The sequence below is a fragment of the Candoia aspera genome, chromosome 1, assembly GCF_035149785.1.
Source record: "Candoia aspera isolate rCanAsp1 chromosome 1, rCanAsp1.hap2, whole genome shotgun sequence".
Lineage (NCBI taxonomy): Eukaryota > Metazoa > Chordata > Lepidosauria > Squamata > Boidae > Candoia > Candoia aspera.
Window position 1 is genome coordinate 59,738,495 of NC_086153.1, and position 17,322 is coordinate 59,755,816.

General features: G+C 38.8%; 1 protein-coding gene across 4 annotated transcripts in view; it reads right to left on the reverse strand.

Annotated features, from left to right (window-relative positions):
* Positions 1–17,322, reverse strand: part of DAAM2 (dishevelled associated activator of morphogenesis 2) — a 183,557-nt gene that overhangs the window by 73,860 nt on the left and 92,375 nt on the right. For all 4 annotated transcript variants that reach the window (XM_063304775.1, XM_063304783.1, XM_063304761.1 and 1 more), the window contains exons 4-5: positions 11,953–12,027; positions 9,231–9,325 (exon numbers count right to left, since the gene is read on the reverse strand). In XM_063304775.1, coding sequence (XP_063160845.1) covers positions 9,231–9,325; positions 11,953–12,027 — 170 coding nt within the window. The remainder of the gene's footprint in view (positions 1–9,230; positions 9,326–11,952; positions 12,028–17,322) is intronic.

The window sequence follows — 17,322 nt, forward strand, 5'->3', positions numbered from 1 at the left end:
CCCTGCAACAAATGGAACCTTTAATAATCTTTGTTCCTCCAGCATTTCATTTCTTTCTACTCCACTGTTTGCAAAGTGTAATCTTCTCCTGTATCATTTTAATACTATATATATTTAAGCACATGGATAGCCACGAAGCCTAATATCATGATACTTGCTACTGATGCAGAGGTGGCTATACCACGGATGGAACTGAATGGCTGAGCTCCTACTGTATTTGTCACCTTCCCAGCCTTAAGGCAACGGCTACTTGAAGGAGATGCTTCATTGTACTTCACGAAGGCAAGGCATGGCCACCTCATACAGACCTATGAGCAAGGAGTTACTTAATCTGGGAAAGGATGCATTCACAGAATCTCAACTGAAAGTTTCTGCAACACATAGTCAAGAAACAGTTTGAGCAGTAATTTCTTGTTGGTATAGTCTAGAGCTAAATTTGTGGTTTGTTGTTGTTGTTTATTCGTTCAGTCGCTTCCGACTCTTCATGATTTCATGGACCAGCCCACGACAGAGCTTCCTGTCGGTCGTCAACACCACCAGCTCCCCCAGGGACGAGTCCGTCACCTCTAGAATATCATCCATCCACCTTGCCCTTGGTCGGCCCCTCTTTCTTTTGCCCTCCACTCTCCCTAGCATCAGCATCTTCTCCAGGGTGTCCTGTCTTCTCATTATGTGGCCAAAGTATTTCAGTTTTGCCTTTAATATCATTCCCTCAAGTGAGCAGTCTGGCTTAATTTCCTGGAGGATGGACTGGTTTGATCTTCTTGCAGTCCAAGGCACTCTCAGAATTTTCCTCCAACACCACAGTTCAAAAGCATCTATCTTCCTTCTCTCAGCCTTCCTTATGGTCCAGCTCTCACAGCCATATGTTACTATGGGGAACACCATTGCTTTAACTATGCGGACCTTTGTTGTCAGTGTGATGTCTCTGCTCTTAACTATTTTATCGAGATTGGTCATTGCTCTTCTCCCAAGAATTACGCGTCTTCTGATTTCCTGACTGCAGTCAGCATCTGCAGTAATCTTCGCACCTAGAAATACAAAGTCTTTCACTGCTTCTACATTTTCTCCCTCTATTTGCCAGTTTTCAATCAAGCTGGTTGCCATAATCTTGGTTTTTTTGAGGTTTAGCTGCAAGCCAGCTTTTGCACTTTCTTCTTTCACCTTCATCATAAGGCTCCTCAGTTCCTCTTCGCTTTCAGCCATCAAAGTGGTATCATCTGCATATCTGAGATTGTTAATGTTTCTTCCAGCAATTTTAACTCCAGCCTTGGATTCCTCAAGCCCAGCATGTTGCATGATGTGTTCTGCATACAAGTTGAATGGGTAGGGTGAGAGTATACAGCCCTGCCGTACTCCTTTCCCAATCTTAAACCAGTCCGTTGTTCCGTGGTCTGTTCTTACTGTTGCTGCTTGGTCGTTATACAGATTCTTCAGGAAGCAGACAAGTTGACTTGGTATCCCCATACCACTAAGAACTTGCCACAATTTGTTATGGTCCACACAGTCAAAGGCTTTAGAATAGTCAATAAAATAGAAATAGATGTTTTTCTGAAACTCCCTGGCCTTTTCCATTATCCATCAGATATTGGCAATTTGGTCCCTAGTTCCTCTGCCTTTTCTAAACCCAGCTTGTACATCTGGCAATTCTCGCTCCATGAATTGCTGAAGTCTACCTTGCAGGATCTTGAGCATTACCTTACTGGCATGTGAAATGAGTGCCACTGTTCGATAGTTTGAACATTCTTTAGTGTTTCCCTTTTTTGGTATGGGGATATAAGTTGATTTTTTCCAATCTGATGGCCATTCTTGTGTTTTCCAAATCTGCTGGCATATCGCATGCATTACCTTGACCGCATCATCTCACAAGATTTTGAACAGTTCAGCTGGGATGCCATCGTCTCCTGCTGCCTTGTTATTAGCAATGCTTCTTAAGGCCCATTCAACCTCACTCTTCAGGATGTCTGGCTCTAGCTCACTGACCACACCATCAAAGCTATCCCCGATATTGTTATCCTTCCTATACAGGTCTTCTGTATATTCTTGTCACCTTTTCTTGATCTCTTCTTCTTCTGTTAGGTCCTTGCCATCTTTGTTTTTGATCATACCCATTTTTGCCTGGAATTTACCTCCAATGTTTCTAATTTTCTGGAAGAGGTCTCTTGTTCTTCCTATTCTATTGTCTTCTTCCACTTCTGCGCATTGCTTGTTTAAAAATAATTCCTTATCTCTTCTGGCTAACCTCTGGAATTTTGCATTTAATTGGGCATATCTCCCCCTATCACTGTTGCCTTTTGCTTTCCTTCTTTCTTGGGCTACTTCTAGTGTCTCAGCAGACAGCCATTTTGCCTTCTTGGTTTTCTCTTTCTTTGGGATGTATTTTGTTGTCGCCTCCTGAACAATGTTGCAGACTTCTGTCCATAGTTCTTCCGGGACCCTATCTACTAAGTCCAATCCCTTAAATCTATTCTTCATGTCCACTGCATATTCCTTAGGAATATTAGTGAACTCATATCTAGCTGATCTGTGGGTCTTCCCTAATCTCTTTAGTCTGATCCTAAATTGTGCAAGAAGTAGTTCATGATCGGAACTACAGTCAGCTCCAGGTCTTGTTTTTACCGACTGTATAGATGTCCGCCACCTTTGGCTGCAAAGGATGTAGTCAATCTGATTTCGGTGTTGTCCATCTGGTGAAGTCCATGTATAAAGCTGTGTCTTAGGTTGCTGGAAGAGGGTGTTTGTTATGCAGAGTGAGTTGTCTTGGCAAAATTCTATCAGCCTGTGTCCTGCTTCGTTTTGTTCTCTCAGGCCATGCTTACCTGTAATTCCAGGTGTCATTTGACTGCCCACCTTAGCATTCCAGTCTCCCGTGATGAAAATAACATCTCTTTTAGGCGTGTCGTTCAGTAGGTGCTGCAGATCCTCATAGAACTGCTCTACTTCAGCTTCTTCAGCATCTGTGGTTGGGGTGTATATTTGGATCACTGTGATGTTAGATGGCTTGCCCTGAATTCAAATTGAGATCATTCTATCGTTTTTTGGATTGTATCCAAGCACTGCTTTAGCCACTTTACTATTAATTATGAAGGCTACTCCATTTCTTCTGTGGTCCTCTTGTCCACAGTAGTAGATCTGGTGGTCATTTGATGTGAAGTGGCCCATTCCAGTCCATTTCAGTTCACTGACGCCCAAAATGTCTATTTTTAATCATGACATCTCACCAATAACCACATCCAATTTGCCCTGGCTCATAGATCTTACATTCCAGGTTCCAATGGTGTGTTGATCCTTAGAACATCGGATTTGCCGTTCACCACCAGCACCGTCAGCCGCTAGCCGTCCTTTCGGCTTTGAGCTAGCTGCATCATCACGTCTGGGGCTAGTTGAACTCATCCTCTGTTCCTCCCCAGTAGCATTTTGACCATCTTCCGACCTGGGGGTCTCATCTTCCGATGGTATACCGACATATCTCTGGTTGTACTGATCCATTTAGTTTTCACGGCAAGAATACTGGGGTGGGTTGCCATTACCTTCCCCAGGGATTGCATTTAGTCTGACCTCTCTGTCATGACCTTCCCGTCTTGGGTGGCCCTTCACAGTTTAGCTCATGGCATCATTGAGGTGCTCAAGCTCCAGCACCACATCAAGGTAATGATCCTTTGAAGAATTTGAAGAATTTGTGGTACAGGATGTAAAAACGGAAGATTTTATAGCATTTAAGATGACAAAAATTAAAACTCAGCAAATGTTCCTTGTTAGAATCAAATTTGTGCAACTGAGGACAAATCCTCTATTGCCTAAAGTAGTCTTTAGCCTTGGAATAAATAAAATATATAAATGAATTCTGAAAAAGATGAGACTGAGAGATACATTTCAAATGGCCACCAGCAGAACAAAACAATTCAAATGTAAGATTGAACCAACACGATTTTCATGGAACAACCATTCCTGGCATGACTGTGCAAACATGCTTCATATATTCGGAGTTTTGAAATTTGGCACAAATCATGTGACTCGCAATATCACATTACTTTGCAGTACTTCTTTAAGAGAAGACCATAAAACAATATTGTTTATAAATTTTACTTGAGCTTCCAGTGCTCATGCACAAAATATACCAAATAATAGGAATACTGCATCTGGGATAAGTATATTTTATTCCAACAGGGGAATTAAAGAAACTGTAAAATTTGAGGCAGATTCCTTAAGTGGCTTATCATCTTTCTTTTTAGTAACTTTATCTCACTGGTTGAAGGTTTGGAGAAAACCAAAACCTTACAGAGTATCAAGGGGTTCAGTTTGAGGTTTGGTGGCTGTTCAAGCCTGAACTTTAAAATTGGTCTGTGCGAACAAAGCTTAAGAGCAAAAACATACCACAAACGGTTAGACAGAAAATGCATTAAATGGCCAGGATATGCAAATCACTTTGGGGAAGAACAGGATTTTTTCTAACCTTCATTGACATAAGCAATGAAAGAGCATGAAGATGGCAATGTTTTTGCTTGCCTATTGTTTATTCTGGCTTTCAAGTTCCAGGATTATATTTCTCATTTCCAGAAAAGGTAACTGTTTCTTTGTGTGACTTAAACACAGCCTTGGCATTTCAGTAACATTTTCATCTTAACGTTTTTATGCTGTCTTTCACCTATGGATGGGTTTTCAATTGAGGAAAGACATCATTGAATGCTCTCCAGGGAGGAGAAAAGCCTGTTGGAAGAGAACTAACACAGCAGAGAGAAAGTTATGATAGAACAATTTTCTTTCCTATCTAGTAAAGCTTTCAAAAGGGCCCACGCTTCAACACCCTGAGCAAAGCATTCCTTCAAAACTGCTTTGCAGAGCCACATTCCTGCCTGCTTCAAAGGAGAGAACAAAGCAGCAGTGACATTTGGTGCTACCTTCTGGGGTCTCATCCAGGGAACCTGCAGTCCTCCAAATCCCAACATTCCCAGGCAACATGCCCAGTTGGGAGTTATTGTTTCTGCAATTCCTGGAAGGCCACATATTCCCCACCCTAGAATGCATTTGTGTTCCTATTTTTCATCTAGGAAACCATAAGAGTTTGATTGACTGCAGATCTTAGCTTGGGTATTTCTATATATTACAATTATTCTACATGCTCTAAAAACTAGCTGCATTTGCAGATTGTGCCAGGCCATCATACAGATTTTTTTCATTTTTCTCTGACTATTGGAATTTGAATACTGGTGCTCCTAGTTCAGCAAATGACACCTATGGTTGAGTCAAATTGACATAAATGTGCAAGGAAGTTAAATTTATGTTTAGTTTATATTAAATCATACTTAGTTTTTGCCCTAGCCCTATCTACTTCTTGGAATGTGGTCACTGACACACTATTCACGGTACAAATGAAGCCCTTGTCCAAAAAAATTTGTGCGTATCCTGCTACAGAATAATGCAAATCCACTGGTGTCACTTTAGTACTCTGCTACACTTTGATACTATTTTTAAAGATGAGGTCACAGAGAAGAAATTCTATAAATCAATAAAATGTGAGGTCTTTTTTTTTTTTCAAAGAATACATGTAAGACTTCTAAATTATTTGGGAGGGGCAGGTGAATGTCCCTTCATACAAAAAGTCCTGTACACGGAGAACTAACATGTCAAGGAAGAGATTCTAATATAGCATTTTCCCTGACATCTTGATTTTCTATGGGCAAGGAAAAAGAAACTCATTCATATGGAATGTCCAGTTATGAGACATCCCAATCTGCAGGCTGAAGTTATTTAACCCAGAAGCAGGCTTCATTTAGAAAAACACCTGCTTTGTCATATGCTACTGAAAGATGTTCATTTGGACACAAGACTTAAAGGTGCCCTACAGCAGCATTTCTGTGGGTTTAATTCATACCAATTCTGGGGAAAAGAAAGGTCATAATTGTCCTGCACACCCTGAACCTAACTGGCAGCTGCTTTTCCCTTCCATTTTCACTTCAGAAATCATGATCAATGGTCATGTTCACCATTGAAAAATTCTGGTCTTCTGTCCCACCTGAAATATGCATTGAAATAGGTTCCATCAACCAGAGGTCATCAGAAGAATACTAAGACAAAGCCGTTCTAAAATAAAAGACACATTTTCCAGTGATTTTATTTTAATAAGCTAAATAGTGGAAGTATTTCTTGGCTAAAAGAAAAAAAAAGTTTTCTTGATGCCTTTCCATTTTGTTCACTCTTTAACAAAGGTCTGCTGATGTCCAGCTAAGTTTTGCTTATTCCACTCAAAACCTTTTTGTTTTCCACAGCATCCTGCCTTGCCAAGGTAACCGATGACTAACAGAAGCGGCAGTACAAATTTTCCATATGTTTCTAAGCCTGATATTTTTATAATCATAGTTGCTTATGGTTACAACCAACTCACAAGGAAATCTTCACTTTCTTCCAATCCTTTCCTTAATTTTTTTGTCAGCTCCTCCTTAAGCAGTGTGATTGAGTGCTTTGTTATTCCTGAACTGGGTCTAATTGCTAAAGTTCAGTTGTGCCAGACTTGGAGATATGTACAACTGCTACTATCAAAAATCAACTTTATTATAAAAATCTATATTTCATACCAAAATATTCATTTACTTCAGGGGAAGAAATTTTAGCCCAATTTGGACCTCACACGCTTCTCAGAAGGGAAAAAAAATAGTCATTCTATTAATGTGGTGCCTCCTTGGCCATGCAGCCTCCATCTGAAAAAACAGTGGGATTTCACTGAATACTCAGGAGAATCCCTCCAGTACAAATGATGCAGCTTTTTTATTTGTTTTTCTAATGTGGCCAGCTACATACATGCCCAAGGTTTTTCTCACTTTATTGACACCATTGCATGAAATAAAAAATGAACAAGTGCAATCAACAGTTATGGGCGATCTACCCTGACGAGCAGCAAAGTCTCTTGCAGAACTGTGTTGTTCTACCTCAAGGCAGAACAAGGCACCAAGGCAAAGCCAATCTGGCCCATTCTTACTGAGCCAATTGTGGGTGGTGTAACCTTTCCATTCAGCATGGCACTGCTTTATTTAACTAATTTTCATTGGATCTCTGATGAAGCAAACTGACCTTTGAAGATCTACACAGCCCTAGTGTCAGGAACAGCTCTGGACCTTATGTAGAAACAGCTCGGAAATATTTGGTGAAAGTTCAAAATTCAGCAGCTAAGTCACTTCAAAGACTTGTGTGAGATATACAGGAAGTTTACCTCCTCCCTATGTTTTAACTTTTCTACCACTGATGTCCAAGGGTGATCTTGGAAACAGGAGAGATACTGCAGATGTGTTTAATATATTGTGATTATTTCTGAGCTCACAAATGAGGTGTCTTAAGTGCAAAGTTTGACTTCTCTTTGGCAAAGTATGATACAAACCTAATTACAACAGAGTTAGCTAGCAAGCTACATAAACACTTCATAACGTTAATTTTAATTCAGGGATTGTGGGTGAGTATGTGCTGTAAACATATTCAGTTTAGCAAGACATTATTCAAATATGAACACTAAGGCAGGTTTATTGCTACCCCAGATTCTGCCAGAGGTGTGACTATATGGCTTTTGAACTGGCACTACAAAACAGCAACCATCCTTCTTTGGTTCCAAGACCAGTATCTTGAAGGGCTTTCTACCGAAGAACATTGGATAGAGCCACAAAACCCTCTATTTTCCATTAAAGACTGAACTGGCTTAAGTATCAGGTGCTGGCATGTAGTCAATCTGGCAATATGCAAACTGAGTCCCTGGAATCAGTTGAGCCATGGAACTTAACTTGAAATTTGGCTTGAGGATTGCTAAAAAAAGAAAAAAGAAAGAAATGGATAAGCCCTCAGGGCTGCAGCCAGCAATTTAAGAGCAAAGACTTTATGTGACAGTTTGTGGCTGCTGCTGACACTCATTATAGCTGTTATAAACAAAGGAAATAAATGCCTGCTGTCAGGGGTCTCTAGCCAAAGTAATGCTGGGCCTATCTGGAAAAAATTCAAAATGAACTCCCAGAGATTTCAGGAAGAAAGCCTGTCCTATTAGTAATGTCCGTCCTGGCATGATGGAAAAGGATGATAGGAAATTATACATAGTATACACACTGCATACATTTTAGCATGACAAGTGGAAAAATTGTCCTCGCTATCCACTGCATGTTATGGAATACCTAATAGGGACAAAAGAAGTTGATGAAGCTGATTAATCAATAACTTGCAATATGATTATGTTTTTAACTGAAGGCTACAACTTATCTTACATCAGCAACAGAAATAAACATGATTGGTCACTCTCTCTGAGACTTCTCATCCCTGGGACACAGAAAGTTTCTATCATGGCAGTACTAGACCAAATTTAACAGCATTTTTTTTATTTGTCTACACATCCCTGTGCAACTCCAGTGAATAATGCAGAAAGCCAAAAGCAGATTACCTAATATTTTATGCTTAACAATTCAGGATACTACCAGATGAGATTTATCCTGTGCAATAAGTGTGCATAGCCTGCACAAATGGAGTTTAACATGAGTTCAACTTCAATTTACAAACTTCCCATGTTGCCCCTCCGTTTTTCTCATTTGATTTTCCTTTCCTCCTCTCTTCCCTGCCTCTTCCCAAAACCCCCCAGATGGATGGATGGATGGACTGATAGACAGATACCTGCATTTGCCAAACTGGAAATAACAAGCCAAGGATCAGTGACAAATCATTTTCAATGTTGGTTGGTATATATTAGAAACTCAACATTTCACAAGTGGTAGTCACAAAGTTTTGGAATCCTGAAAGGCATAAGGCCCAGCTGACTTTGACAAGAGATTTAAGCAGTGCGGGGAAAGAAGATGTATAGGGTTAATGTAAGAAAGGATCAAGTAGATTGTTGGAAAAGCAGAAGAATTTGTGAGTGAAAAAAACTAGAGAGAGGAAAAAAGAGTTTCAGTAGGTGAATATATTCAGTATGGTTCGGGCAGAAAGTGACAAAGAAGATCTAAATTTAGAAAGGGAAATGTGTATAATCTGAGCAACACTTACATATACTTAAAGAAAGAAGGTTGTTTAGATAGACACTACTCCCCAAGCTTGTTCTAAAACTTTATACCAAGAGAAAATAAAATGTATCCTCAATTAGCCTGCTGTTCTCTACCTGATATGCTTGAGAACATGTGAAGGGATTATCCTGTACCTTATATTTTTTTTCCATGATAGGCAGTCCTAATCCAAGAAGCATCTGCTGAATGGAAGCAAAATGTATGAAATACCTCATGGGCTGAGTTCGCAGAGCTGTTTTCAAGTCTTCAACTATTTTATTCCTCATTTCTGTTTCTTCTTCATCAAAAGCATATAGTGTCTGCATCTGTTTGGATGAGACAGAGTTATGAATACAGCACTGGATAAAAGATAAAATTACTGAGCAATTCAAGATTAATCAAGCATTATTTGCCCAATTAAGTTGGAGAAACTATTTGGATGCTGTCAAGAAAACAAAACCTTTAGCAATAGAGCTGAAAGAAAAGATTCTGTGTAATTTAAGCCAAATTCCTAAGCACAGCTACTACCTAGGAAGCCCCATTGAATCTGAAAGAATCTGGATTTGAATAGACATGATTATAATTTCTTTGTACACATTCTTTTTCACCTTCAGTTCATTCTGAATAACCATATGACAAAAAAAGCTAAGAAACACCAGTGTTCCCAGACATTTACAGCAGCATGTTCTACAATGCAAACTTTTCATGTAAAGTTTTCTATTAAAATTTCTCTTTCACTCATGCACCTTTTTACCGTACTCCTTTTCCCCCAAATTTCCCATCTCACGTTGTGTTTGCAACTTATAGAATCACAGAGTTGGATATGCCAACACAAGTCTAATCTTCTGGATAGTCAGTCAGTGAAGCAATTTGACCATTGTACTGCATGCTACACAGCTGGCAGAGTGATGTGGAATAAACGCTGCGACTGATCCCTGCGCAGTCAAATTCACTCCACTAAGCCAAGCAAGTTACTGTCTCTCTTAACAAAGAGAACTAGGACTGCCTATCATAGAAAGAATGTAAAAATGTTAAATAGAGTGTTAAAACCAATTAGCAAGAAAAAAGTTAAATGTCAAAAATGTTTTAAAAAACCAATCTCAGTGGCAGGCTTTTCATAAAATAAAGGGGATCTTAATCATACTTTCTTCTATTATGTAATGTTTCTTCTTCTCTCGGCTCATCACAAGTACCCTCCGCCCTTTGCAAAGACAAGTTACAGTGAAGTTTTATTTTTCTTTAGAATTACTGTTAGTGAACTCCTAAGGATTCTATTAAAATGAAATTTAAATATTGCAAAACCAATCACCCCAATACTCCTAGAGATGGGTATTACAGACAACCTCTCTCCAGTAGTGGCTGCCATTAAGCAACTAATCTTATTCGTCCCAGGTTTTGCTTTTGAGATTTATCCATAAAGATGGAGGAACCATGTATCCACAGTATCAAATAACTTAGGGCTAATTTTAAAATTACATTTTAAAAAGGAGCAAAAATCCTCATCCAGTGACTCTGACACCTGAACAAGGAAAGTGGAAACATCTGACATAATTCTTATATGAATTTCCTATATGTTAATCTACATGCATTGCCTGTTCTTTGTCCCAACTGTTTATAGAAGTGAGTTGAACTGAAAGTTATCCAAAGTGGAGTTAGGTGTGCTGAAAGATGTATTTTCTTTTCTGCTCCATCAAGCTGTTATGGTCCAAGTAAATTATTTCTAAATTATGAAATTTAAATGTGTAACAGCTGTCCTGTTGGCCTTTGACACATACATCATATGTTCAGGATAGTCACGGTTCTAAAGAGTAGCTTCAGTCATTCATTTGCAAACCTTTCTACAATGTGAATATATCTTTGAGTACAAGTACTGACAAGTTTCCAAAAGCAACATAGTGGTGCAAAAGTAACTTTTCTTTCCCCCCCATAAAGCAGGAAAGGAGCTTGCATTATTAAGTTCAGGCTACTGAAGACAGAAAGAAGAATGCCTGAATGGTTCACCATTTTATATTGCTGAAAGAGGAAGAAAGATGGCAAGAATAATGATTTTCATATGTTTATAAGTACCCAGAAATACAAAGATTCATTCCACCAAATATTTCATATACTTCAGAACAAGATGAGAGAAGAGATTCCCAAGAACTACCAAAATATGCCTATCTTCCTTGCCTCTCACTGTATCAGGCAAAGGCACGAACTACTTATTTGTTCTACAGTCTGAAAGTGATTAGGACAGCCCCTGAATGGCTAGGGAAGAGGGTGAGATCATAGGATCACAGATCCAAAGCTAGATACGTTGACGTGGCAGGGTACCTGCAGATAGCCAGATAGTTTGAAGTTTTGAATTATATCAAATATTAGTGAAGTAATTTAAAAAAAAGTTAAGAAAGAAAGAAAGAAAGAAAGAAAGAAGCCTACTGCTTTTGCCCTCTTTAGAAGAATACAGAAGGGTAGAAATAAGTTTATTTCCTAGCTAGCCACTGACTGATCAGCCCCTTCATTTTGCATTTCTCTCCACAAATTTAAGAGCTGAGAGCTGGAGTGGAAAAATGCTGACTGGGAGCCATATGCTCCTCCTTTCTGATCCCCTCTCTCCAAGTAAGACCAACCTCTGGGATTTTTTTTTTTGCATGTTTTACATAATTTAGGAGATTTAAAGGGCAAAACAATAGTCTAAAGCCCTCATGCCTTAGAATTCCTGACCAACACATTTTTGGAGTACCATCCTTGACATGCCACAGAAAGCCTGGTGCAATGCTTGAATTAGCAGAAGTTGCACACCACCAGCTTAAAGACTTTCTGACTATTTACAATTTAAGAAAATGTAGAAAGGTAGGGAGGCTGGATTATTCCTGAGAATCAGGCCCTCCAACAGCACTGGGGTGGAGGAACTGATCAAGCAAAGTTAGAATGTTCAAGTCAACAATATCTAGAGGGCAAAGAGGCTACTTACTGCTGCCATGGAGTTGATGCGATCAATATAATAATCTGGCCAGCTTGTAGCAAGTTTGTTAGGATCTTCTTGTTCCTGAAACAGAAGATAAAGCAAAATAACATAGTAAAAAATTAACAGTCAATTCCATTTGCCTGGATGTCTTTTGCAGTGTCATCTCAAAGCATCTTGTGACTTAAACAAAATGCTAATAATATCCACACTCTACCTTTCTTAGAATCAACATTTTAAACCCTTAGTTTTTCCTCCCAAATGCCACCACCAGCTCTGCTCTTCTAGTTTCCATTTTCTCTCCCTGCATATTCACAGGCTTATCACGTATAAAATAAACAGCCATTGTGGCCATAATATCCCAGCCAAAAAACAAACTTTAAGAATAATAGCAATATATGATTTATCAAGATGAAGTTGTTCTCTGTGCCCAACTGATAACTCAATTCCTGTTGTTTTCTGGAGATTATTGCCCATTCTCACCCCAGATAAGAAGATGACTTGTGGTGGTGGGCATCATTTGGCCAAGTGAACATCGCCCCACTGGGATCTTCACTCAGTGGGCCTTCAGTCTTCATCTTCACATATTGTAAGAACAGAATATACCATTAGACCCTTAAGAGCTCACTTTTCAGAGGAAGTAGGTAAAACAAGTCTAGAGAGGATCATATCAGAAATCCTTTCATCCTGCTGGGACAACTGTTCCCAAGTTCTGAACAACACCTGCCTAAAGGATCTGTCCAAGGTCCTGAGAGACCCTAATATACTATACTTTGCTTTATCTAATTCCACACAATTAGACTGATGCATTTCCCCAAATGGCTTCCAGTGGGATATTTTTGCCAAGTTAGGTCAAGATACCTCGTTTTGATGATGCTGAAGGAAAAAATTGTCCCACAGCCTTATTTACTACCACCTCATTTAGTTTTAGGTCTCCTGTATTTGCAAACATTTTAATTGTGGTATATAACAAGCAACACATATTAAGTAACAAATTCTATTTTCACTATCCTGATCATTTTTAAATAGGATACCTTATAAGCCACAGTCCTCTCTGGAATGACCTTCATTTAACAAACAGAAATTAGATTGTCAGTGTCTTGCTGTACTCAAATAACGATAAGATTACTCTCTAAAAATACTGTGCTACTTATCAAAATATACTGTGTGTTTTCTAGTGAACTAAGGACAGGAGGGTGAGGCTGTTATGTACAAAACAGTGTGAAGCTATTCTTTTTTATAATATGAACTTCAGCTCATAAGCTTGGCTTCTTACAAGGACATGTTATGGCAAGAGGCTCCCCACTGACAGTTGCTGGTGTAACTTCAAAAAGTAGCTGCAAATGGCTGTGCTTCAGGTTGCCCCATTTAGCCCTTAACTTTATTCCAGCCAAAAAGAAATCTGCAGCTTTCTGGTAGCATTGGGGCATCTCACTGTTTTCCAGAAACTGAGTCAAGATAGTATCTAGACATAAATAAATTGTGGTCAAAAGCATGACTTCAAGCCTGCATTTGGGGAAAGAAAAAGAATCATCCAATTTTTTTGAATCGTAATTCTATTCTTGATGGAGTGGACTGAGGCTTGACTATATTTTCACAAAACTGAAAATCAAGCTATTTTCTTGTTGCATTGAGCATACACAGTGTATACATTTTGGAGAAGCAGTAATACAATTTAAGTCTAGATGTTTCAATTCAATACTATCTGCCATTACAAAATGCCACGGGAAAAGCGGCAAATATGAACGTTAGAGAACAGCTACTGGTGTACAACGTTCCTTCATTGTTTTGCTTACCCACTAAACCCTGGCAAATCAGTGATTCAGGATCACTGCCTCCACTAGGACTAACCATTCTTGCTGTACCATTCAGACATCAGTTCCTGCCTGCCTCAATTCTGTGTTTTGCATAACAGCACCATGGTGCCATGCAAAGCAAGACAGATTCTATGCCAGCAAAGAAAAAGTTTTAACATGAACTGGAAATATTATCAATCAATAAAATTCAAAATGTATTGAAGCACTGAATAGTACACAAAGGGAGAATTGTTAAAAAGATTTTCCAGAATAAATCTGTTGACTTGAGTCAATCACTTTTTCACTCATACTTCAACTAAAACAGCTGTCCAATCTAGAGGTAAAGAAAAAGGACTTTACTTTTTAAAATATGTTTTACCTATAATTTACACTTGACTTGTCACATACATTTCTCTGTATCTACTTTTTGACTATAGTAAGGGCTAAACATCAGGAACTAAAGTAATCAAGACCATTTTTTTTGCTAAGTGGTAAAAAGATTGCCACGCCAGCCTTTGTTCAGGTAAACTCAGAGGGCGAGGGCAGATTTAAAAACTCAGCATTCAGGTGAATTCTTCTGCATCAAACAGAAGAAACCCCCCACCTTTTTTTTTCTGCATCAACAGTGAGACAACAGACGTTTGAGATAATACACACACACACACACTGTGTGTATAAGTTTGTACACACACACACACACACAGGAACACTTTCGGAATGGCTCAAAATGACTCAAAACAACAAGACGCTTGATGAACAAATGTCAGGTTGTCAACAATTGTCTGATGAGGCCCACAAACTATTGTCTCTAGGGAAACGGGACTGTTTTAATTCAAAACTAAGGATTCTTAGTAAGTTTAAGAAGGAAAATCTTATGTCAGATGGCTGCAAGACAACTTAGTATGGGTGAAAAAATTATTTCACGTTCCAGAAGATACTGAGGGAACATATGGGTCCCCCCTGCCCCCCCAAAGCCACATAGGCATTAATACATGGAAAAAATTACCCAACTGTATAAGCAGACTAAGTAAGAAAGAAAACATTAGAAAGAAATTCACTTTAAATTCCAAGTAGATAGGATAAATATTAAAATTTAACAAGTGATGTCAATCTGTGGTGCTTTGTAAGCAGCTGTCTCATTCATTACTGTTGTGACAATATTTAACCATTATGAGAGCCATGTTCAGATTCCATACAGTAGCCTTGTAGTCAGCATATACTGTATAGAACAGAAGGAAACTATTTTCAGAGGACACCATTCTACTGTAGTGTAGAAAGTAGAACTAGCTAAACTACTTCACATCAAAACCAAAATTCCTGAAATATTAAGGGAAAAATAAACCTACTTAAAAAAAAACTTACATAAACATTACCTGTTAAAAATTCAGTCAATAGAAGTTGTCCATGATTCTTTCAAGTCCCAAAACACCACCAACACCACGCAAAAAAACTGAATGTAAGGCAATTATTTGTTTGGCAAAGCCTCCAATATCAAAGAAGCCCTCTTATGTCTGCACCCTGAGAAGGAGAATTGAGGTACCACTCCTATAGGGAGCACATCCAAAGTTGGTTGAAGTCACAGCCCCCATAGGGCTCACTAATTGGAGAACAATGTTGGTTCTCACTCTTGTTACGGAGCACCTAAAGCATAAGCGAATGTGGCAATGGTAGGAAATTGACTCCTCTAGTGGTATCTATCATCATCCCGATTAACTGAATAATCTATGAGAGAAAAAAATGAAGACTTCTCATAATTGCCCCATGATAGGCCAAGTTACTGCAAGACCAGAAAGACTTGACCTGTATGATAAAATAGCTTGTCACAAGAATGAGCAACTAGGAGCCAGTTATCTAAATAAGGAAACAAAATGATACCTTAGAGGCAGAAGAGTGCAATTACAGGTGCCATACATTTAGAAAAGAATCTTGGGGCTGTTAAACTTCAAGGTATACAGTCATTACAGCAAAAATGCAGAAGGATTTACAAAGCCTTGCCATTTTGTCCTGTGAAGCAGAGGCAAGAGAGCAGAAGGAAAAGCTGTTTCTTCTAACAACAAGGAAACATTGGGAGTTGTCTGGGCAAAGAGGAGAAAGTGACAGGGATTAAGAGAAAGCAAAAGATAAATAAGTGAAGAAAGGGAATGAAAGGCAATAGAGTAAAGAAGGTGGCCATTTGCCCTACCACTGATACTACTGATGGTAAAGTGACACACTAAATCAGGACTGGGCGGTATCTGAGACACTGCAAACACAGAGGTATTGTAAGGGAAGGAGAGGTTGAGACTCATTACACTTCCCCTCCCACTATGAGGAAATGGTTCGGACACTAAGGTACTGTATGTGTGACACTGTGTTTATTACAGAACAATGGCTTATTCAGTTCATCTATAACCTATCAGGCATCAAAATTAGTTGCTGTTATTGTTGTTGCCATTATTCTATCAAGCCTTTTAAAGAACCAATAATTCAGGATGCTGTTTGGATCGAGGACTTGTAAAACTTGGTATATGAAAGCCAGGATAGCCTCATGATTAAATTCTAGCCAGGAAAAATTAATCTCGATCCTATATTCATCCCTTGTGGAACCCTGGATATAAGAAAATAGCTGTCTCCGAATGAAACCTTCCAAAGCAGCCTTTTTCAACTTTTTGACCCTGGAGGAACCCTTGAAACATTTTTCAGCCCTCGGGGAACCCCTGCACATTCAGGCTCAAATACAGGCCACAAGTTACAAAATTATTGTATTCGCTTCATGGGTAGGCCTGTATATATACACTGACAGTGTTCTTAAACTAAAAATAAAAAATGAAACTTACCTATTTAATGTGAAGTTGCCTGAATTTGAAATATTTTTTTAAATAAATCGTGATCTCCCAGGGAACCCCTAGTGACCTCTTGTGGAACCCTAGGGGTCCACAGAACCCTAGTTGAGAAACCCTGTTCCAAAATAATCAAATTCCTTAGATAATGCCCCCTCCTGGCTATTTTATTGAATTCACAAACAATTACCAGAGGGCAAATCAATGAGACCTTAAATACCAGTACAGATCATTGCTTTTTACCTGTTCACTTGTTAAAAAGATGCTTGAAAGTAATATGTCCGTACGTTTAAAAGCAGGAATCCATTTCATTTATTTGGAAAATTAACATTTAGAGAAGAGTATAAAACCATGCCGTGAGAAAAGACAAGCTTCTATTGGAAGAATACTTTTTTAAAAAAGGACTTGTTTGAAAAATGTCCGTTTGAATTTTATAGTGAACCAATATTTAATTGGTGTATCGCTGGGCCCTGTTCTTTGAGAGCTGGTTTAGCATTAAAAATAAAAAAGAAACCATCACCTCAGATCAATGAAATGCAACACATTCCCCCAAAAAGGAAAAAAAAGGAAAAAGGGAGGATGGTTGCTTTGTGCTGTGACTGATTGTACTTCTGCTGACTGGTGTTCTTTGATTAATGTGCAAAATATGTATAGTTTCCCCACAGGACACAAATATACATTTATAACTGGAACTGGAACAAATTCAAGATTTTTCAGATTACTCACACACCCACCCTCTAAGGCAATCAAGCCACAAGAGGTTT